General features: G+C 45.5%; 1 protein-coding gene across 1 annotated transcript in view; it reads right to left on the bottom strand.

Annotated features, from left to right (window-relative positions):
* Nucleotides 1-15,185, bottom strand: part of LOC121534793 (phospholipid-transporting ATPase IA) — a 304,677-nt gene that overhangs the window by 12,971 nt on the left and 276,521 nt on the right. The window contains 4 exon segments of the mRNA XM_041841366.2: nucleotides 4,717-4,824; nucleotides 5,199-5,255; nucleotides 6,979-7,040; nucleotides 9,581-9,659. Coding sequence (XP_041697300.1) covers nucleotides 4,717-4,824; nucleotides 5,199-5,255; nucleotides 6,979-7,040; nucleotides 9,581-9,659 — 306 coding nt within the window.

Raw genomic sequence — 15,185 nt, 5'->3', positions numbered from 1 at the left:
GGCTTCTCAACAGCTTCTACCCCCAAGCCATAAGACTCCTGAACAGCTAATCATGGCTACCCGGACTATTTGCACTGCCCCCCCCCCATCCCCCTCTTTTACGCTGCTGCTACTCTGTTTACTATGTATGCATAGTCACTTTAACTCTACCCACATGTACATATGACCTCAATTAACTTGACTAGCCGGTGCCCCCGCACATTGACTCTGTACCGGTACCCCCCTGTATATAGCCTCCCTACTGCTATTTTATTTTACTGCTGCTCTTTAGCCATTTGCTTTTATTTATTTATTTTTCTTAATTAACACTTTTTTATTTAATATTTTTCTTTTAAAAACTGCATTGTTGGTTAAGGGCTTGTAAGTAAGCATTTCACTGTAATGTCTACACCTGTTGTATTCGGCGCATGTGGCAAATACAATTTGATTTGATTTGATTTGAGTATATCACTGCCAAGTTAGAAACGTTCATAGCCATAGGTGAAAGAGCATTCAGTCTGCCACTGAACACGGCCTTAGATCTTGTTTGGAGCAGACGAGTAAGCTTTTCTTGCTGTTGCAGAGCTCAGTTTTGTACATCGTATAGAGGTGTAAGTCTAATTATTTGTTTGCTGTACAAATTTAGAATTTACTTATATATACAAAATGAGACCGTTGTTTCACTCTGAATATGATATGGACATGCCAATACATTAATTTGTCATATTTCACATTCTTGAAACTGTGTCTTAGTCTAAGAAAATCGATTTTTCAAAGCCATCCTTCATGCGATTGTAAAGGGACAGACTGATCCAATCGGCTCAGAGCAGAGGTGTGTGATTACTATGCCTGGATGCATTGATCAGGGGGTCTCACCACAGCGGCAGTTGACTGACCATGCCTGACAGGCCACAGTGATAGTGTGACTCCAAGAATGTAAATGCTTGCCATTGTGATGGTAAATATGAAGGGAGGACAATCAAGGCCTTGGCTATTCACCCTGTTCCTAGACCTTTGGCTTTAGGAAGCATAGATAAGAGAAAAGCCAACTTTCCACACACGTGCACCGCACACGCACACCCATCATTCTTACCACGTCTCTTTCTGTCATATCTGAAAGGCTGTCAAATTTGAGCCTCTGCCCTTTTCTCTGTATGGGCCTGGTTGTTGCCAAAGCCAAAGCCTCTGGATGCTAATATTCGGACACTAGCAGCCTGGGCAGAGAGTCTCTTTGTGCGTCTCTTTTTTATTGGGCCCGATGAAATGAGGAGGGTTATTTAAGTAAAATCCAGTCCCAGTGAGTGATTTGGTCTACCTCCATCCATGTCCCTTTGGCTAAATTCAACTGGCTCTACTGGACCATACTGTACAATTTGGATGGAAGTTGGAACAGAGGGGTAGACCGTTCTGCTATGGAGCTAAGGAGCTAGGGGAAGGGCTATTGGGTGATTTGAGCATGCAGATTTGTATCCTACTGCAAATTGAGGCTGGATGTGTATGTTTGTGGCCAAAAATGACCCCCAACCCCTCATGACCAGCTTCATGCTACCGCCCCAAACAAAATCCTTAGGGTTATTGTGTGGTCGGATAGGCTGTAAACACAGCCAGTCCCTGAGGATTTGATGGAAGAGAAAAGAGATGGAGGCGGCTCACTTAATGCCCTGGAAGGAGAAAGAGAAGAGAGAGAGGGGGGAGAAAGAGAAAAAGAGAGAGTGGGATCAAGAAAGAGAGAGAAAGAGCGAAAGAGTGAGTGAAAGCAAGAGAAGGAGAAAGAGAGAGAAAGAGAGCAAGAGTGTGTGAGAGGAGCCTTGATTGGATGTGGCACACAAATCTACAAATTCCCCATGTCGTCATTGCAACGCAAAAGCAAATGAGGAGTTCACAATCCCTTAACACCCCCACCCCACTAAGCTTTTACTATGGAAAACAAAAACTTGGCTTGCTCAGTTGGGTCCATCTTTTTACTCTCTGTGTGTCGCCTCACAATAGCCCTGAGATATCCTGAAGAAAAACTGAGGGAAAGAACGCTAACAAAAACAGTTATAGCTTAACAGAAGTCATCCAGGCGCAACTGTACGATAGTGATTTACAACGCGACTCAATAATTATTAAAACGGTGCGAGAGATAAATTAGCTGACAGACAAAAGTGTCATTTTGACATGTATTAGATCACGACCATATCCATGGCCATTTGAATTAAAATGCATAAACACATTGAAATAACACACACACTGCAAAGTCTCACACCATGGACTAGCCTGTGCCTTCCACAGCCGCTTTAGTCTTCCATAAATCTTTGGGTCTGGGCTTCTAATGGATGTGTGTGTGTGTGTGTGTGTGTGTGTGTGTGTGTGTGGTTTTAATGACAGAGCAGAGGGGGCTAACTTACGACACATGCGCGACTCTTAAAGAAAGCCCTTAAGTATTCCGAAAACACAGAGACAGAGGGAAAACAGTGGAGGGAGACAAAGTCAACTCAACAGCAATGCATGAAGTGCTTCTCTAATTCCATCATAGAGCCTTTCACAGGTTTTAATTGCGAGGAACCTTGTGGGAGCTGGGAGCCTGATGTTTCAATCCACCCCCTGGAGTTTCTAGGGGTCCCTGTTGGTTTTGGAGAGAGACAGCAGAGCGGAGAAATAGCGAGGAGAACTGTCATCGGTTGCCCTGCTACTTCAATCGCAGGGGCACTGGTGACAACACACTCACACGTAAGCGTGGATATACTCGCACACATGAACACACATCGCACTGGCGCGCACACACACACACACATACACTCAAAACACACACACACACTACGGGTAGTCTCTGTTCTGTGGGTCCTAGCGTGGTCTTGGCTGTGTTGAGCTGGCATGTGAGTGGAGAGAGGTTGGGTTATCTAGCGATAGGTGGAGCTGGCCCCTCAGTGCCATTCTGAAGGGGCATTCTTGTGCTTCAAAGCAAGTGAGTCCTGATGAGAGGCCTGGGCTGGAGTCTCTACAGGTGCCCTTGAATATAAATAATTCCATCCAAAAAAAAACATGTGAGTAAAGAGGAAGGGAGTGAAGTTGTGCATCCCAAATGGCACCATATTCCCTACATAGTGAATTACTTTTGACCAGAGCCCAAGGAGACGGAGAAGTCACTTCATATAACCCCACAAGTACTCTTAAAGTTTCATGACTAGGACTAATCAAAGTCATCCAAAACGCTTTGTGAATCTGCAAGTTTCCGAAAAGTTGACTTTTAGTGGAGTTTTTTTGAGGATACCGATGACATGAGAATTGTGAAGAAAACCTTTAACTTCAACTCTTTCTCCATCTGTCATCCTACTTACATTACGTCTGTAGTATGCCAAAAATATTCACCTCTCCCTTCTGAGTAAAACACTCCTAGACACTATGAGGAGAACGTGTTGCTTATCACTTGGCAGAAACTGTGTGAGGAATGTGATGCGCGCCTGTTGAGTGCTGAATCCAATGTGTCAATGACAAGCGGGTCAAGTGTTTGTGAGAGTGAGTGGAAGTACTGTACTCCCCACGCAGACGCTGGCAAATGGAAAGAAAATGTCGGAAGAAAGGCAGAGAGATATCTATCCTCTATCGTTCTTAGAGCTGTGTTGTTGGTAGCGAAAGGAAATCGTATAATCTCGTAAGGTGTTCATAAGCCTCTTACTATAGCAGCTTATGTAATTCCTCTTTTTTCAACCACACTGTTGTGAGACTAAAATGGATGTGGGGTTTGGGCCTGGACCAACTTAGCGTCTTGTAAAACTTAAAATGTCTGTTTCAATATGTTTAAAGGATGGTCCAAGGCACCTGTCTTGTCATTCGCCCAAGTAAAGCTCAAACTCACTGACACCGACAAATGCTATTGCATCAAGTCGGCCATTTCTCAACGTCTCTTCTTGGAGGAGGTGAATTGTGGAGTCAGTGGGTGCAGAAACTGTAGAACAAGTAGTGGTGTCTATATCATCATGGCCCTCAGGCATTCCAAGCACAGAGAGAGAGAGAGAGAGAGAGAGAGAGAGAGAGAGAGAGAGAGAGAGAGAGAGAGAGAGGAGAGGGCAAAGAGAAAGAAAGAGAGCAAGAGTAAGTGAGAGATCAACAGAGATCAACAGAGATTGAAACAAAGAGCCAGAGAGATAGAGGTGTTTGGAGAACGTGTAGAGACCTCCTGTCTCCCTCTCCCTCTGCCACTAATTGTTATTCAAAACAATTTTGATGTATTACAAATACAATACTTCGACTCAAATACCCACTATCATATAACTTTGCTGACAACACCACCACAAATATGACTTCAGGATGTAGTGTTGAATCGCTCCTCTGTACTGCTACAAGGCTTCACAGTCACCTGCAGATATGATGGTGACGTAACAAACCGTGCGCTAATTGGCCCAATTAAGTCATTAAGCAACACAACCCAGAATCCGTCAGTCCGACAGACTAGACCCCCTCTGGCCCTCTGTTGAAAAACACACTGTTGGGTTACGGAGTAGACACATCGAAACCTTCCCACCAACCACAGTCAGTAACAGCAATGAGTTAGGAGTACATTACGTTGAGTTATGAATGATGAGATCATATAGAAGGGTTTATCACTGCTGGGGGGCATACCCAGCAAACAGTGAACGTTCCTACAACCTTTGTTCATTTTCCAATGGAGCCCTTACTAATGTCCTGGGAATGCAGAGGTTATCAGACATGTTTTGCTGGGTATAAAGGAGGGTGGAGGTTAAGTTGAGTGTTTACCTCGCCAGACATGTCTGGAGCCAGAGAGATGAGTGGCCACAGAGAGGAGTAGATACCGAAGAACACCACCCACAGGCTGATGCTGCCCCAGATGGCAATGTGACTGAACTGGAGGAGACAGAACATGTTACTTCCTTTTGTCTATATATATATATATATATATATATATATATATATATATATATATATATATATATACAGTGTGGGAGGTGAGGGTGAGGGTTACAATAGTAAATACAGTGTACTTACCATCTTATTACAGAGTAATTACACACTGACTAAGTTATTCTGCTAGTAGTTCTGGCGTAAGGCCTAAGTAATGTGAATGGTGGCCAAGAGTTGAAGGAGGAAGAGGAACAGATGGATGGAACATATCCTTATGGACCTTTTAAGATCTGCCTTTTTTTCAATTGTTACAGGTGTCTGTGGTAAGAGAAAGATGATGGAAAGACAATATATTGTAGTTAGAGGAGAGAGCCTACCATAGTCCAAGACGAGGTCTCCAGGCCAGCTTTGAGGCACACGGTGATGACCACAAACTAGGAAACAGAAAATCACAAAGTGAAATGCTTAACCAACATCTTCCCTTCCATTGAGAATAAGTTCAAATCAAAGTCACCAGAAGTTCGACACGGAAATGCACTGACAGATAGCATTTTATATATACGAATGCTAACGGTTTATTCTTTGGCTTAGAACTAGAAATATATATTTTTACTTATACACAGTAATGACACTTCGGTCAAGAAATAAAGAAACCAAAACAAACTGATAAATAGTCTCACAGCAAGACACTGAGGCTAACACAAGGTTAGTGATAGAGACAAAGATGTTTTCATTCTCAAAGCTAAAAAAAGCAGAGAATGCCAAGTGTACAAAGTTGTCATCAAGGCAAAGATGGCTATTTGTAGAATCTGAAATATAAAAATATATTTTGATTAGTTTAACACTTTTTTGGTTACTACATGATTCCATATGTGTTATTTCATAGTTTTGATGTCTTCATTACTATTCTACAATGTAAAAAATAGTAAAAATAAAGAAAAACCCTTGAATGAGTAGGTGTGTCCAAACTTTTGACTGGTACTGTATATAGCACAATCGGAAAGTATTCAGACCCCATTTTGTTTACGTTACAGCCTTATTCTAAAATTAATTAAATGAAAAAAGTTCCTCATCAATCTACACACAATATCCCCTAATGACAAAGTGAAAACAGGTTTTTTGACATTTTAGCAAATGTATTAAAAACAAAAAACAGAAATACCTTATTTACATAAGTATTCAGACCTTTAGCTATAAGACTTGAAATTGAGCTCAGGTGCATCCTGTTTCCATTGCTCATCCTTGAGATGTTTCTACAACTTGATTGGAGTCCACCTGTGGTCAATTAAACTGATCGGACATGATTTGGAAAAGCACACACCTGTCTATATAAGGTCCCACAGTTGACAGTGCATGTCAGAGCAAAAACCAAGCCATGAGGTTGAAGGAATTGTCCGTAGAGCTCAGAGACAAGATTGTGTCGAGGCACAGATCTGGGGAAGGGTACCAAAAAATGTCTGCAGCATTGAAGGTCCCCAAGCACACAATGGCCTCCATCATTCTTAAATGGAAGAAATTTGGACTCATCAAGACTCTTCCTAGAGCTGGCCGCCCGGCCAAACTGAGCAATCATGGAAAAAGGGCCTTGGTCAGGGAGGTCACCAAGAACCCGATGGTCACTCTGACAGAGCTCCAGAGTTCCTCTATGGAGATGGGAGAACCTTCCAAAAGGACAAACATCTCTGCAGCACTCCACCCATCTGAATGTCCTTGAGTGGCCCAGCCAGAGCCCGGACTTGAACCCGATCAAACATCTCTGGAGAGACTGCAAGATTGAGAGGTTCTGCAGAGAAGAATGGGAGAAACTCCGCACATACAAGTGTGCCAAGCTTGTAGCGTCATACCCAAGAAGACTCAAGGCTGTAATCGCTGCCAAATGTGCTTCAACAAAGTACTGAGTAAAGGGTCTGCATACTTATGTAAATGTGATATTCTTTTTTATTCATTTTTGTATAAATATTCGACATTTTCTCAAAAACAGTTTTTGCTTTGTCATTATGGGGTATTGTGTGTAGATTGATGAGGGGGAAATAACAATTTAATCCATTTCAGAATAAGGCTGTAACGTAACAAAATGTGGAAAAAGTAAAGGGGTCTGAATACTTTCCGAATGTACTGTATAAAGGGAAAAAGGTGCCATTTCAGATGCATACTTACTGTATAAACCATATTGCCTAAGAGGAGATAGTCCGGGGTCTTTCCATTTCCAAAGACCGTATCTGTGAAAAGGATCAACATGAAAAGCTTTTAGACATATGGTCATGTCCCTCTTCACGACTCCTCCCAACTCGGACCAGGGCAGTGTTTTTAAGAAACAGAGTTCCATTAGACCAGGGGAAATTATGTGAAATCTCTGCTATGGAGTAAACAACCAGATAGCAAACCAGGGCATTGACTGTGTCTGCATCCCAATGGCACCCTATTCCCTATACAGTGCACTACTTTTGACTAGAGCCCTATGGGCCCTGGTCAAAAGCAGTGCACTATAAACAGAAAAGAGTGACATTTGGGATGCAGACTGTGAGTACAGTACTCTATACAGTATGTGCAGGCGAGCATAATGCCCCATTAGAGCACGCAGTGAGATGTAACACTGGACACTGGAGTATAACAGCACTGATGAGTTGCCGTACTGTGTGTGTGTCAAAGCATGTCCATTGCATATGGTTGATGGAGCAACCTGATGGAGCAATCAGGAAGGAGTCTGGACTATGGTTGACATGACCCATTGAAATCAAAAACAAGAATTACTCTAGTAATCTTTGACAGACAGAATTAGTTTAATAATCTTTGACAAATGAAGTATTCAAATAAAAGCAAACTGCTACTCAAATACCAGTAAAGGGATGGGTCAACTTTTGTTCCGTTTCTAAAAGATTAGGCTCCTTGATTGTACTGGAAGTATTTACTTTAACACTCCCTAATTTCTGAGTGTCTGCCAAGTGAATAAAACGTACATGTAAATAAACATATCCTCCAAATTCAACACATCGGGGTGCTTGGGGAGAGTGTTAGATCAGGAGGGAGAGAGAGAGAGAGAGAGAGAGAGAGAGAGAGAGAGAGAGAGAGAGAGAGAGAGAGAGAGAGAGAGAGAGAGAGAGAGAGAGAGAGAGAGAGAGAGAGAGAGAGAGAGAAGAGAGAGAGGGAGAGAGAGAGAGAGAGAGAGAGAGATAGAGAGAGAGAGGGGGGGAGAGAGAGAGAGAGAGAGGGGGGGGGAGAGAGAGAGAGAGAGAGAGAGAGAGAGAGAGAGAGGGGGGGGGAGAGAGAGAGAGAGAGAGAGGGAGAGAACAAGAACGACAAAAGGAGAGAGAGAGAGTCTGGCTCCCCTTTGCTTCCTGCTAGTCATATGCCTATGTGTGTGATGAGGCCTTGCTGACAGCCTGTCAGTCAGACTGAAGGGGCTTCTCTCTGGGCTTTGTTTGGAGAGCAGGCCCAAGCCTGTGTGGTCTTCTGTGTCCAGCAGCCAAGACTCCATAGTATCAGAAATACACCTTCTCTCGGTGTGAGCTGAATACTGTAACTTGTGTGTACTGTCTGTGTGTATGTTCAAGTGTGTGTGTGTGTGTGTGTGCACGTTCGCCTACATGTGCAGGCACTTTTATGTTCAAGCATGCCGATGATTATAATTCATGAGGCTAGTGGGTAAAAAGAAAAGTAATCGAGACAAGGTATGTGTGTTAACTGGACCCCACTCCACCCAGAGCCTGTAGAGACTAGAAATCCAGGCTCAGTCCCAAATAGCACCCTATTCCCAATATAGCACACTACCTGGTCAAAAGCAGTACACCATATACCAGGGATCATCAACTATACTGAAGAAAAATATAAACGCAACATGTAAAGTGTTGGTCCCATGATTCATGAGCTGAAATAAAAGATCCCAGATATTTTCCAAACGTACCAAAAAATATATCTTTCAAATTTGGTGGACAAATTTGTTGACATCCCTGTTAGTGAGCATTTCTCCTTTGCCAAGATAATCCATCCACCTGACAGGTGTGGCATATCAAGAAGCTGATTAAACAGCATGATCATTACACAGGTGCACCTTGTGCTGGGGACAATAAACGGCCTCTCTAAAATGTGCAGTTTTGTAAACACAACACAATGCCACAGATGTCTCAAGTTTTGAGGGAGCATGCAATTGACTGCAGGAACGTCCAACAGAGCTGTTGCCAGATAATTGAATGTTAATTTCTCTACTATAAGCCGCCTCCCAACCGTAGACCACGTGTAACCACGCCAGCCCAGGACCTCCACATCGTCTGAGGAGCCTATGCCCTCCCAGCCCACTCATGGCTGTGCCCCTGGCCAGTCATATGAAATCCATAGATTAGGGACTAATAAAATGTATTTAAATGGACTGATTTCGTTCTATGAACTGTAACTCAGTAAAATTGTTGCATGTTGAGTTTATATATATTTTTAGTATAGATTCAGCTTTGGGACGATTATTTTCTTCAGAGGATGGTAAGGGTTCGGAACATAATTACAAATCATTTCTTGAGTGCAAATTGACCGCAAGAATCCCAAACATATATACTATTTGACTAAAACACAATCATTTCAAACCTTGCTTACATTTGTATACGATCACATACAGTATATTTCTGGACCCAAAATAATATCTGCGGGCCAAATTCGGCTGTTGGGGAACCCTGCCATATACCGTAGCGAATAGGATGGCATTTGGGACAGAACCTTAAAAGACAGATGAGTCTCTGCGAGGTTAGGGTTAGAGTCTCTGGGAGGTGCTTACCGTGCTGGAAGGCTATGAGGGGGACCCAGAAGAGGATGACCGAGTGGAAGAGGCCATTCAGACAATGGGCCCAGAAGACCTGCAAGGAGGGGGGAGAGAAGGATGGAGGAGGGAGGGGGTTGGGTGGGTTCCAGGGAGAAAGAAGGAGAGAAAAAGCATGAGAAACCCGGGTTGCCGACCGAACCTGCCTAGCGACCTCTGACCTGGGCTCTTTGTCCTGGTTCAGCACTCGGCTAAGTGGCGGTTTTGTAGGGCCTCCTCTCTGAATAGCCACCCAGCTGACAGACACTTTGTATATCCTCCTGTGTGTTGGTGTAGTACTGGAGGAGAGAGGGTGCAGGGATGTGTGTAGGTTTGGTGTGTGTGTGTGTGTGTGTGTGTGTGTGTGTGAGCACGCAAGTCGGGTGGGGCTATGTCAGTGTGATGGTATGTGTTGGGGGGTAGTTTTCCTTTCCCACTCCTTTCCCGTACTCTCCCCCCTCCCCCCTCATCAATTTCAATAGTCTTTCATATGTGAATTTAAGATGGCACAAAAATAAATGAAGAGGGCACTGAACAAGCAGAAACCAATCTAAAAACACAGAGAAGTTGACATGTTTGAAGTGGATTAACTTTAGTAAGCTGAAAAAGTAGGAGCACACAGCAGTGTGTGCGTGTATGTGTGTTGTGCGTTTCCACACAGGCGACTCTACAGTATGTGTGTGTGTTGTTGGTGTGTGTGTGTGTGTGTGTGTGTGTGGTCCTTGGATGAGACGTTTAAATCAATTGTCCTTTTTCCAAAAACACTGTTTCAAATTTACATTATGCACAGATGTCACCAAACACAACACTAAAGGGTGATGTAGCATGAAATGGCCGTGAAATCAACTCTGCCAAAAAAGTCTGTATTCATGCCCCCTCGTTCCCCTACCCTGCTCCATTCATTGCTCTGTTATTCCTAAAAGTTTTCAATAGATTTTTATAAAACATTCTGAGCACATTCTGATTTGGGGGGGGGGGGGGGGTCAGTTTACTCTCTCAATATTTTCCATTTTTAATACATTTATGGCAGGATACTAGACCAATTTAATGTCACACTTCCGTAAAAAGCACCCTCGACAACTTATAAAATTGGTCTATGAAAACACAATTTCTTAATTAAGACAAATTATAAAAACCAACCGGCTTATTAAAGTTAATGCGTTTTTCACAGGTTTTAAGCAATTGTAGAATAACGATCAACTCTTAGTGCTCAAGACAAACGGAAAAAGAGAGTGGTGGTATGCAGCATGGTTTTCCTTGTACTTCAACCTGGTTCTCTTAGGGCAGATTCCCTAATGGTGTACCCCTGCCATGTGTTGTTAGTATGGCAACTGGGGATTCTGTGGTTGTAAGTAAAGTCTGCGTTATGGGTTATATGCAGTACAAATGTGAAAATGTCTCAGTATATCTGAAAACATTAAATAAAAAGTAGGCTATATACAAAAAGTAATAACAACGGCAGGTTTTTTCAAAACACTACTGAGCACAAAGAAATGGATGATGAAACCAAGTGTTGTAGACCACAGGTGGGGAACGGGAGAAGAGGAGGGGAGAGAGAATAGAGGAGTATCCAGAGAGTGTCTTCTTCTGGGCCCTATGTCATACCTTGGCCTCTGGCCTGACCTCCTCTCCTTTGCTATCGTCAAAAGCCCTGGGACCCACCCCCACCCACCTCAACTCCCACCCTGCAAACAGGCCCCCACATTGGGGCAGGGATTGGCAGGAGTACCCCCTCCTCACCCCCCTCTCTCTGTGGTTCAATGTAGGATCAATTATCTCCAATGCTACAATTACACGTTTAAACCCAATTAGCCTCCCACTGGCAAGTAACCTACAACTTTCCCCTCTGTCCCTGACTCCACCACCCCTACCCCCAACCCCACCTCACATCACCCTCCTAAATCTGCCCCAACACAACACAGTATTGTTATGATTTAACTGGATAAGAACCCAAATGCAGACAAGTACACCAAGCCAGAGAAGTTTTAACAGGTTTATTTACAATGTTCAAAGTCCAGGTTTCCAAATATAGGGGAAGAGCAAGTCCAGGTTACAGGGAGGGTAACAGATCCAGATCAGGGCAGGTGTGGTACCGTAATGTCCTAGTGTCCGTGGTGAGTCCAAAAGAGAGGTCCGGTAATGGAGAGCAGGATGGTGGTGGCAGGAGTGAAGCGGAGGCAGGAGTCAGGTTCCAAATATATGGTCGTCTTGACTATGATCTGACGATGAGTGGTAAGTTTGACCGGGTCTTAAAGGCTGAGGTGATTATGGTGAATGAGCTGCAGCTGGAACCCTGACTCCCGCACACCAGACTTCACTCCTGCAATCAAGGACAGACAGAGGGGAGGGAGAAAGCAGAGAGAGAGCTACCTAGCAGCAGTAGGCCTAACAGTACCCCCCCCTCTACGGACGCCACCTGGCGGCCGACGGGGTTTATCGGGATGTAACCTATGAAACTCTCGGACCAGAGCAGGATCCACAATGAAGCTCCTGGGCACCCAGGAACGTTCCTCAGGACCATAACCCTCCCAATCCACCAGGTACTGGAAACCACGACCCCGGCGGCGAACATCCAGAAGTCGCCGGACAGTGTAGACCGGACCCCCACCCACGATCCTGGGCGGAGGAGGGGGACGAGAGGGTGGGCACAGAGGGCTAACCGACACAGGCTTAATCTGGGAAACATGAAAGGTGGAATGAACCCGTAGGGAGGCAGGAAGCTGTAGCTTAACCGCGCAGGGGTTAACAATAGACAGTATCTTGAACGGTCCTATAAAACGAGGCGCCATCTTCTTAGACTCCACCTTCAATGGAAGGTCCCGTGACTTCAGCCATACCTCTTGACCAGGAGAGTAACCGGGAGCCTGGGACCGGTGACGGTTGGCTTGCCTCTGCATGTACGCCGAAGCTCGGGACAGAGCTACCCTGGCCTTCCTCCAGACCTTGAAGCAGCGGCGCATGTGGGACTGCACCGAGGGTACCGCCAGTTCCCTCTCTTGAGAAGGGAACAGGGGAGGTTGATAACCCAGAGCACATAGAAAAGGAGACAAACCAGAGGAAGCGTTAGTCAAGGTGTTATGAGCATATTCCACCCAGGGGAGCATGGAGCTCCATGACCCAGGGTTAGACCCTGTGACACAGCGAAGAGCGGTCTCCATCTCCTGGTTCGCTCTCTCGGCTTGCCCGTTGGTCTGGGGGTGATATCCAGAGGACAGGCTGGATGTAATGCCCAAAGCTTTACAGAAAGCTTTCCACACCTGGGAGACAAACTGGGGACCCCTGTCAGAGACAATATCCGTGGGTAGACCATGAGAGCGGAACACATGTTCAACCAAAATATCAGCCGTCTCTCTGGCAGTGGGCAGTTTAGGTAGGGCCAAAAAATGAGCGAACTTAGAAAAACGATCAATCACCGTAAGAATTACAGTCTTTCCAGACGAGGGGGAAGTCCAGTGACAAAATCCATAGCGATATGCGACCAGGGCCGGCTGGGTATAGGTAGAGGTCGTAGATGACCAGCGCTGGCCTGGGTGGAGTTCTTACTTCGTGCACATACCGTACAAGCAGCAATGAAGGCTCGAGTGTCCGCCTCCATCGTGGCCCACCAGAACTTCCGTCGCACAAAGTCAAGGGTCCGCGAAACTCCAGGGTGACAGGTAAGGGGAGACGAGTGAGCCCACTGAAGTACCTGGGAGCGAGCAGACTCAGGGACAAACATCCGGTTAGGAGGACCCCTCCCAGGGTCAGCTTGATGATGTTGAGCCTGTCTAACAATCCCCTCGATGTCACATGTGACGACCGCAATACTGCAGGTAGGAGGCAAAATGGGTTCAGGGTTACTACCAGTATCAACAGCCGAATGAACACGAGACAGGGCGTCAGGCTTGACGTTGCGTGACCCAGGACGGTAAGACAGAGAAAAATTGAATCTCCCAAAAAATAGTGCCCACCTGGCTTGACGGGGGTTGAGCTGCTTCGCTGACTGGAGGTAAGCCAGATTCTTATGATCCGTCCAAACGATGAAGGGTTGTTCTGCCCCCTCCAACCAATGTCGCCACTCCTCGAGAGCCAGCTTAACGGCGAGCAGTTCACGATTGCCAACATCATAATTCCTCTCTGCCTGAGAAAGTTTCCTTGAGAGAAAAGCACAGGGATGCAGTTTGTTATCTTCAGGAGAACGTTGTGACAACACCGCACCTACCCCAGTGTCGGATGCATCCACCTCCACGACAAACTGGCGGTCGGGGTCCGGCTGCATCAGAATGGGAGCCGAGGCGAAGCGATGTTTCAGTTCTTCGAACGCTGATTCGGCCCCTTCATTCCAAGCGAACGGTCGTGAGATGGAGGTGAGAGCGGTGAGTGGCGCCGCAATGCGGCTGTAGTCCTTGATGAACCTCCTATAGAAGTTCGCAAACCCCAGGAATCGTTGAAGTTGTTTGCGGGTAGAGGGAGCTGGCCAGTCCGTGACAGCAGAGATCTTAGCTGGGTCCATCCGCAACTCCCCCTGAGCTATGATGTAACCCAAAAAAGAGGTCTCAGACACATGAAATTCACATTTCTCCATCTTCACAAACAGTTTGTTCTCCAACAACCTTTGCAACACCTGGCGCACATGCCGTTCATGTTCCTGAGAGGACTCTGAGAAAATCAAGATATCATCCAGATAGACAAAAACAAACCGATTCAACATGTCCCGAAGGACATCATTGACTAGTGCCTGAAAAACAGCAGGGGCATTGGACAACCCAAAAGGCATAACCAGATACTCAAAATGTCCCAAGGGTGTGTTGAAGGCAGTCTTCCATTCATCACCCCTTACGAATGCGCACCAGGTGATACGCATTTCGTAGATCCAGTTTCGTAAAGATGGTAGCACCATGAAGGAGGGGAAAAGCAGAATTAATCAAAGGCAGAGAATACTTGTTCTTAATGGTGATGTTGTTAAGTCCACGGTAATCAATACAGGGTCTGAGGGTCTTATCCTTCTTAGCAACAAAAAAGAATCCCGCTCCTACAGGTGACGAGGAAGGACGCATAATACCTGCCGCCAAGGAGTCCCGAATGTAGTTCTCCATAGCCTCCGTCTCCGGCCGGGAGAGATTGTACAGGCGACTGCTGGGGAGCGGGGCTCCTGGCTGGAGGTCAATGGCGCAGTCGTAAGGCCGGTGAGGAGGAAGAGAAGTAGCTCTGTGTTTGCAGAAAACGGATGCCAGGTCATGATACACGTCAGGAACAGCAGAAAGATCCATGGACTCCAGTGGAGGTTGAGGCACAGTACTGGCAGGAGTCTGAGCAGAACACAAACAATTCATATGACAAAATGTGCTCCATGAAACAATGCTACCTGTCACCCAATCAATGTGTGGATTGTGTCTTATGAGCCAGGGGATACCAAGGACCAGGGGAGTCTGTGGGCAGTCGATAATATGGAATTGAATGTTCTCCTGATGATTTCCCGACACTCTAAGACAAACAGGAACAGTCTGATGGGTAATACGGGTCAACAATTGTCCATTTAGACCCTTAGCCTGCAGCGGACAGTCCATAGGAACAGTCTCCAAATCCATTTGTTGAGCCCACTCTC

This window comes from Coregonus clupeaformis, chromosome 2, assembly GCF_020615455.1.
Source record: "Coregonus clupeaformis isolate EN_2021a chromosome 2, ASM2061545v1, whole genome shotgun sequence".
Lineage (NCBI taxonomy): Eukaryota > Metazoa > Chordata > Actinopteri > Salmoniformes > Salmonidae > Coregonus > Coregonus clupeaformis.
This window is presented reverse-complemented; position numbering and strand designations above follow the sequence as displayed.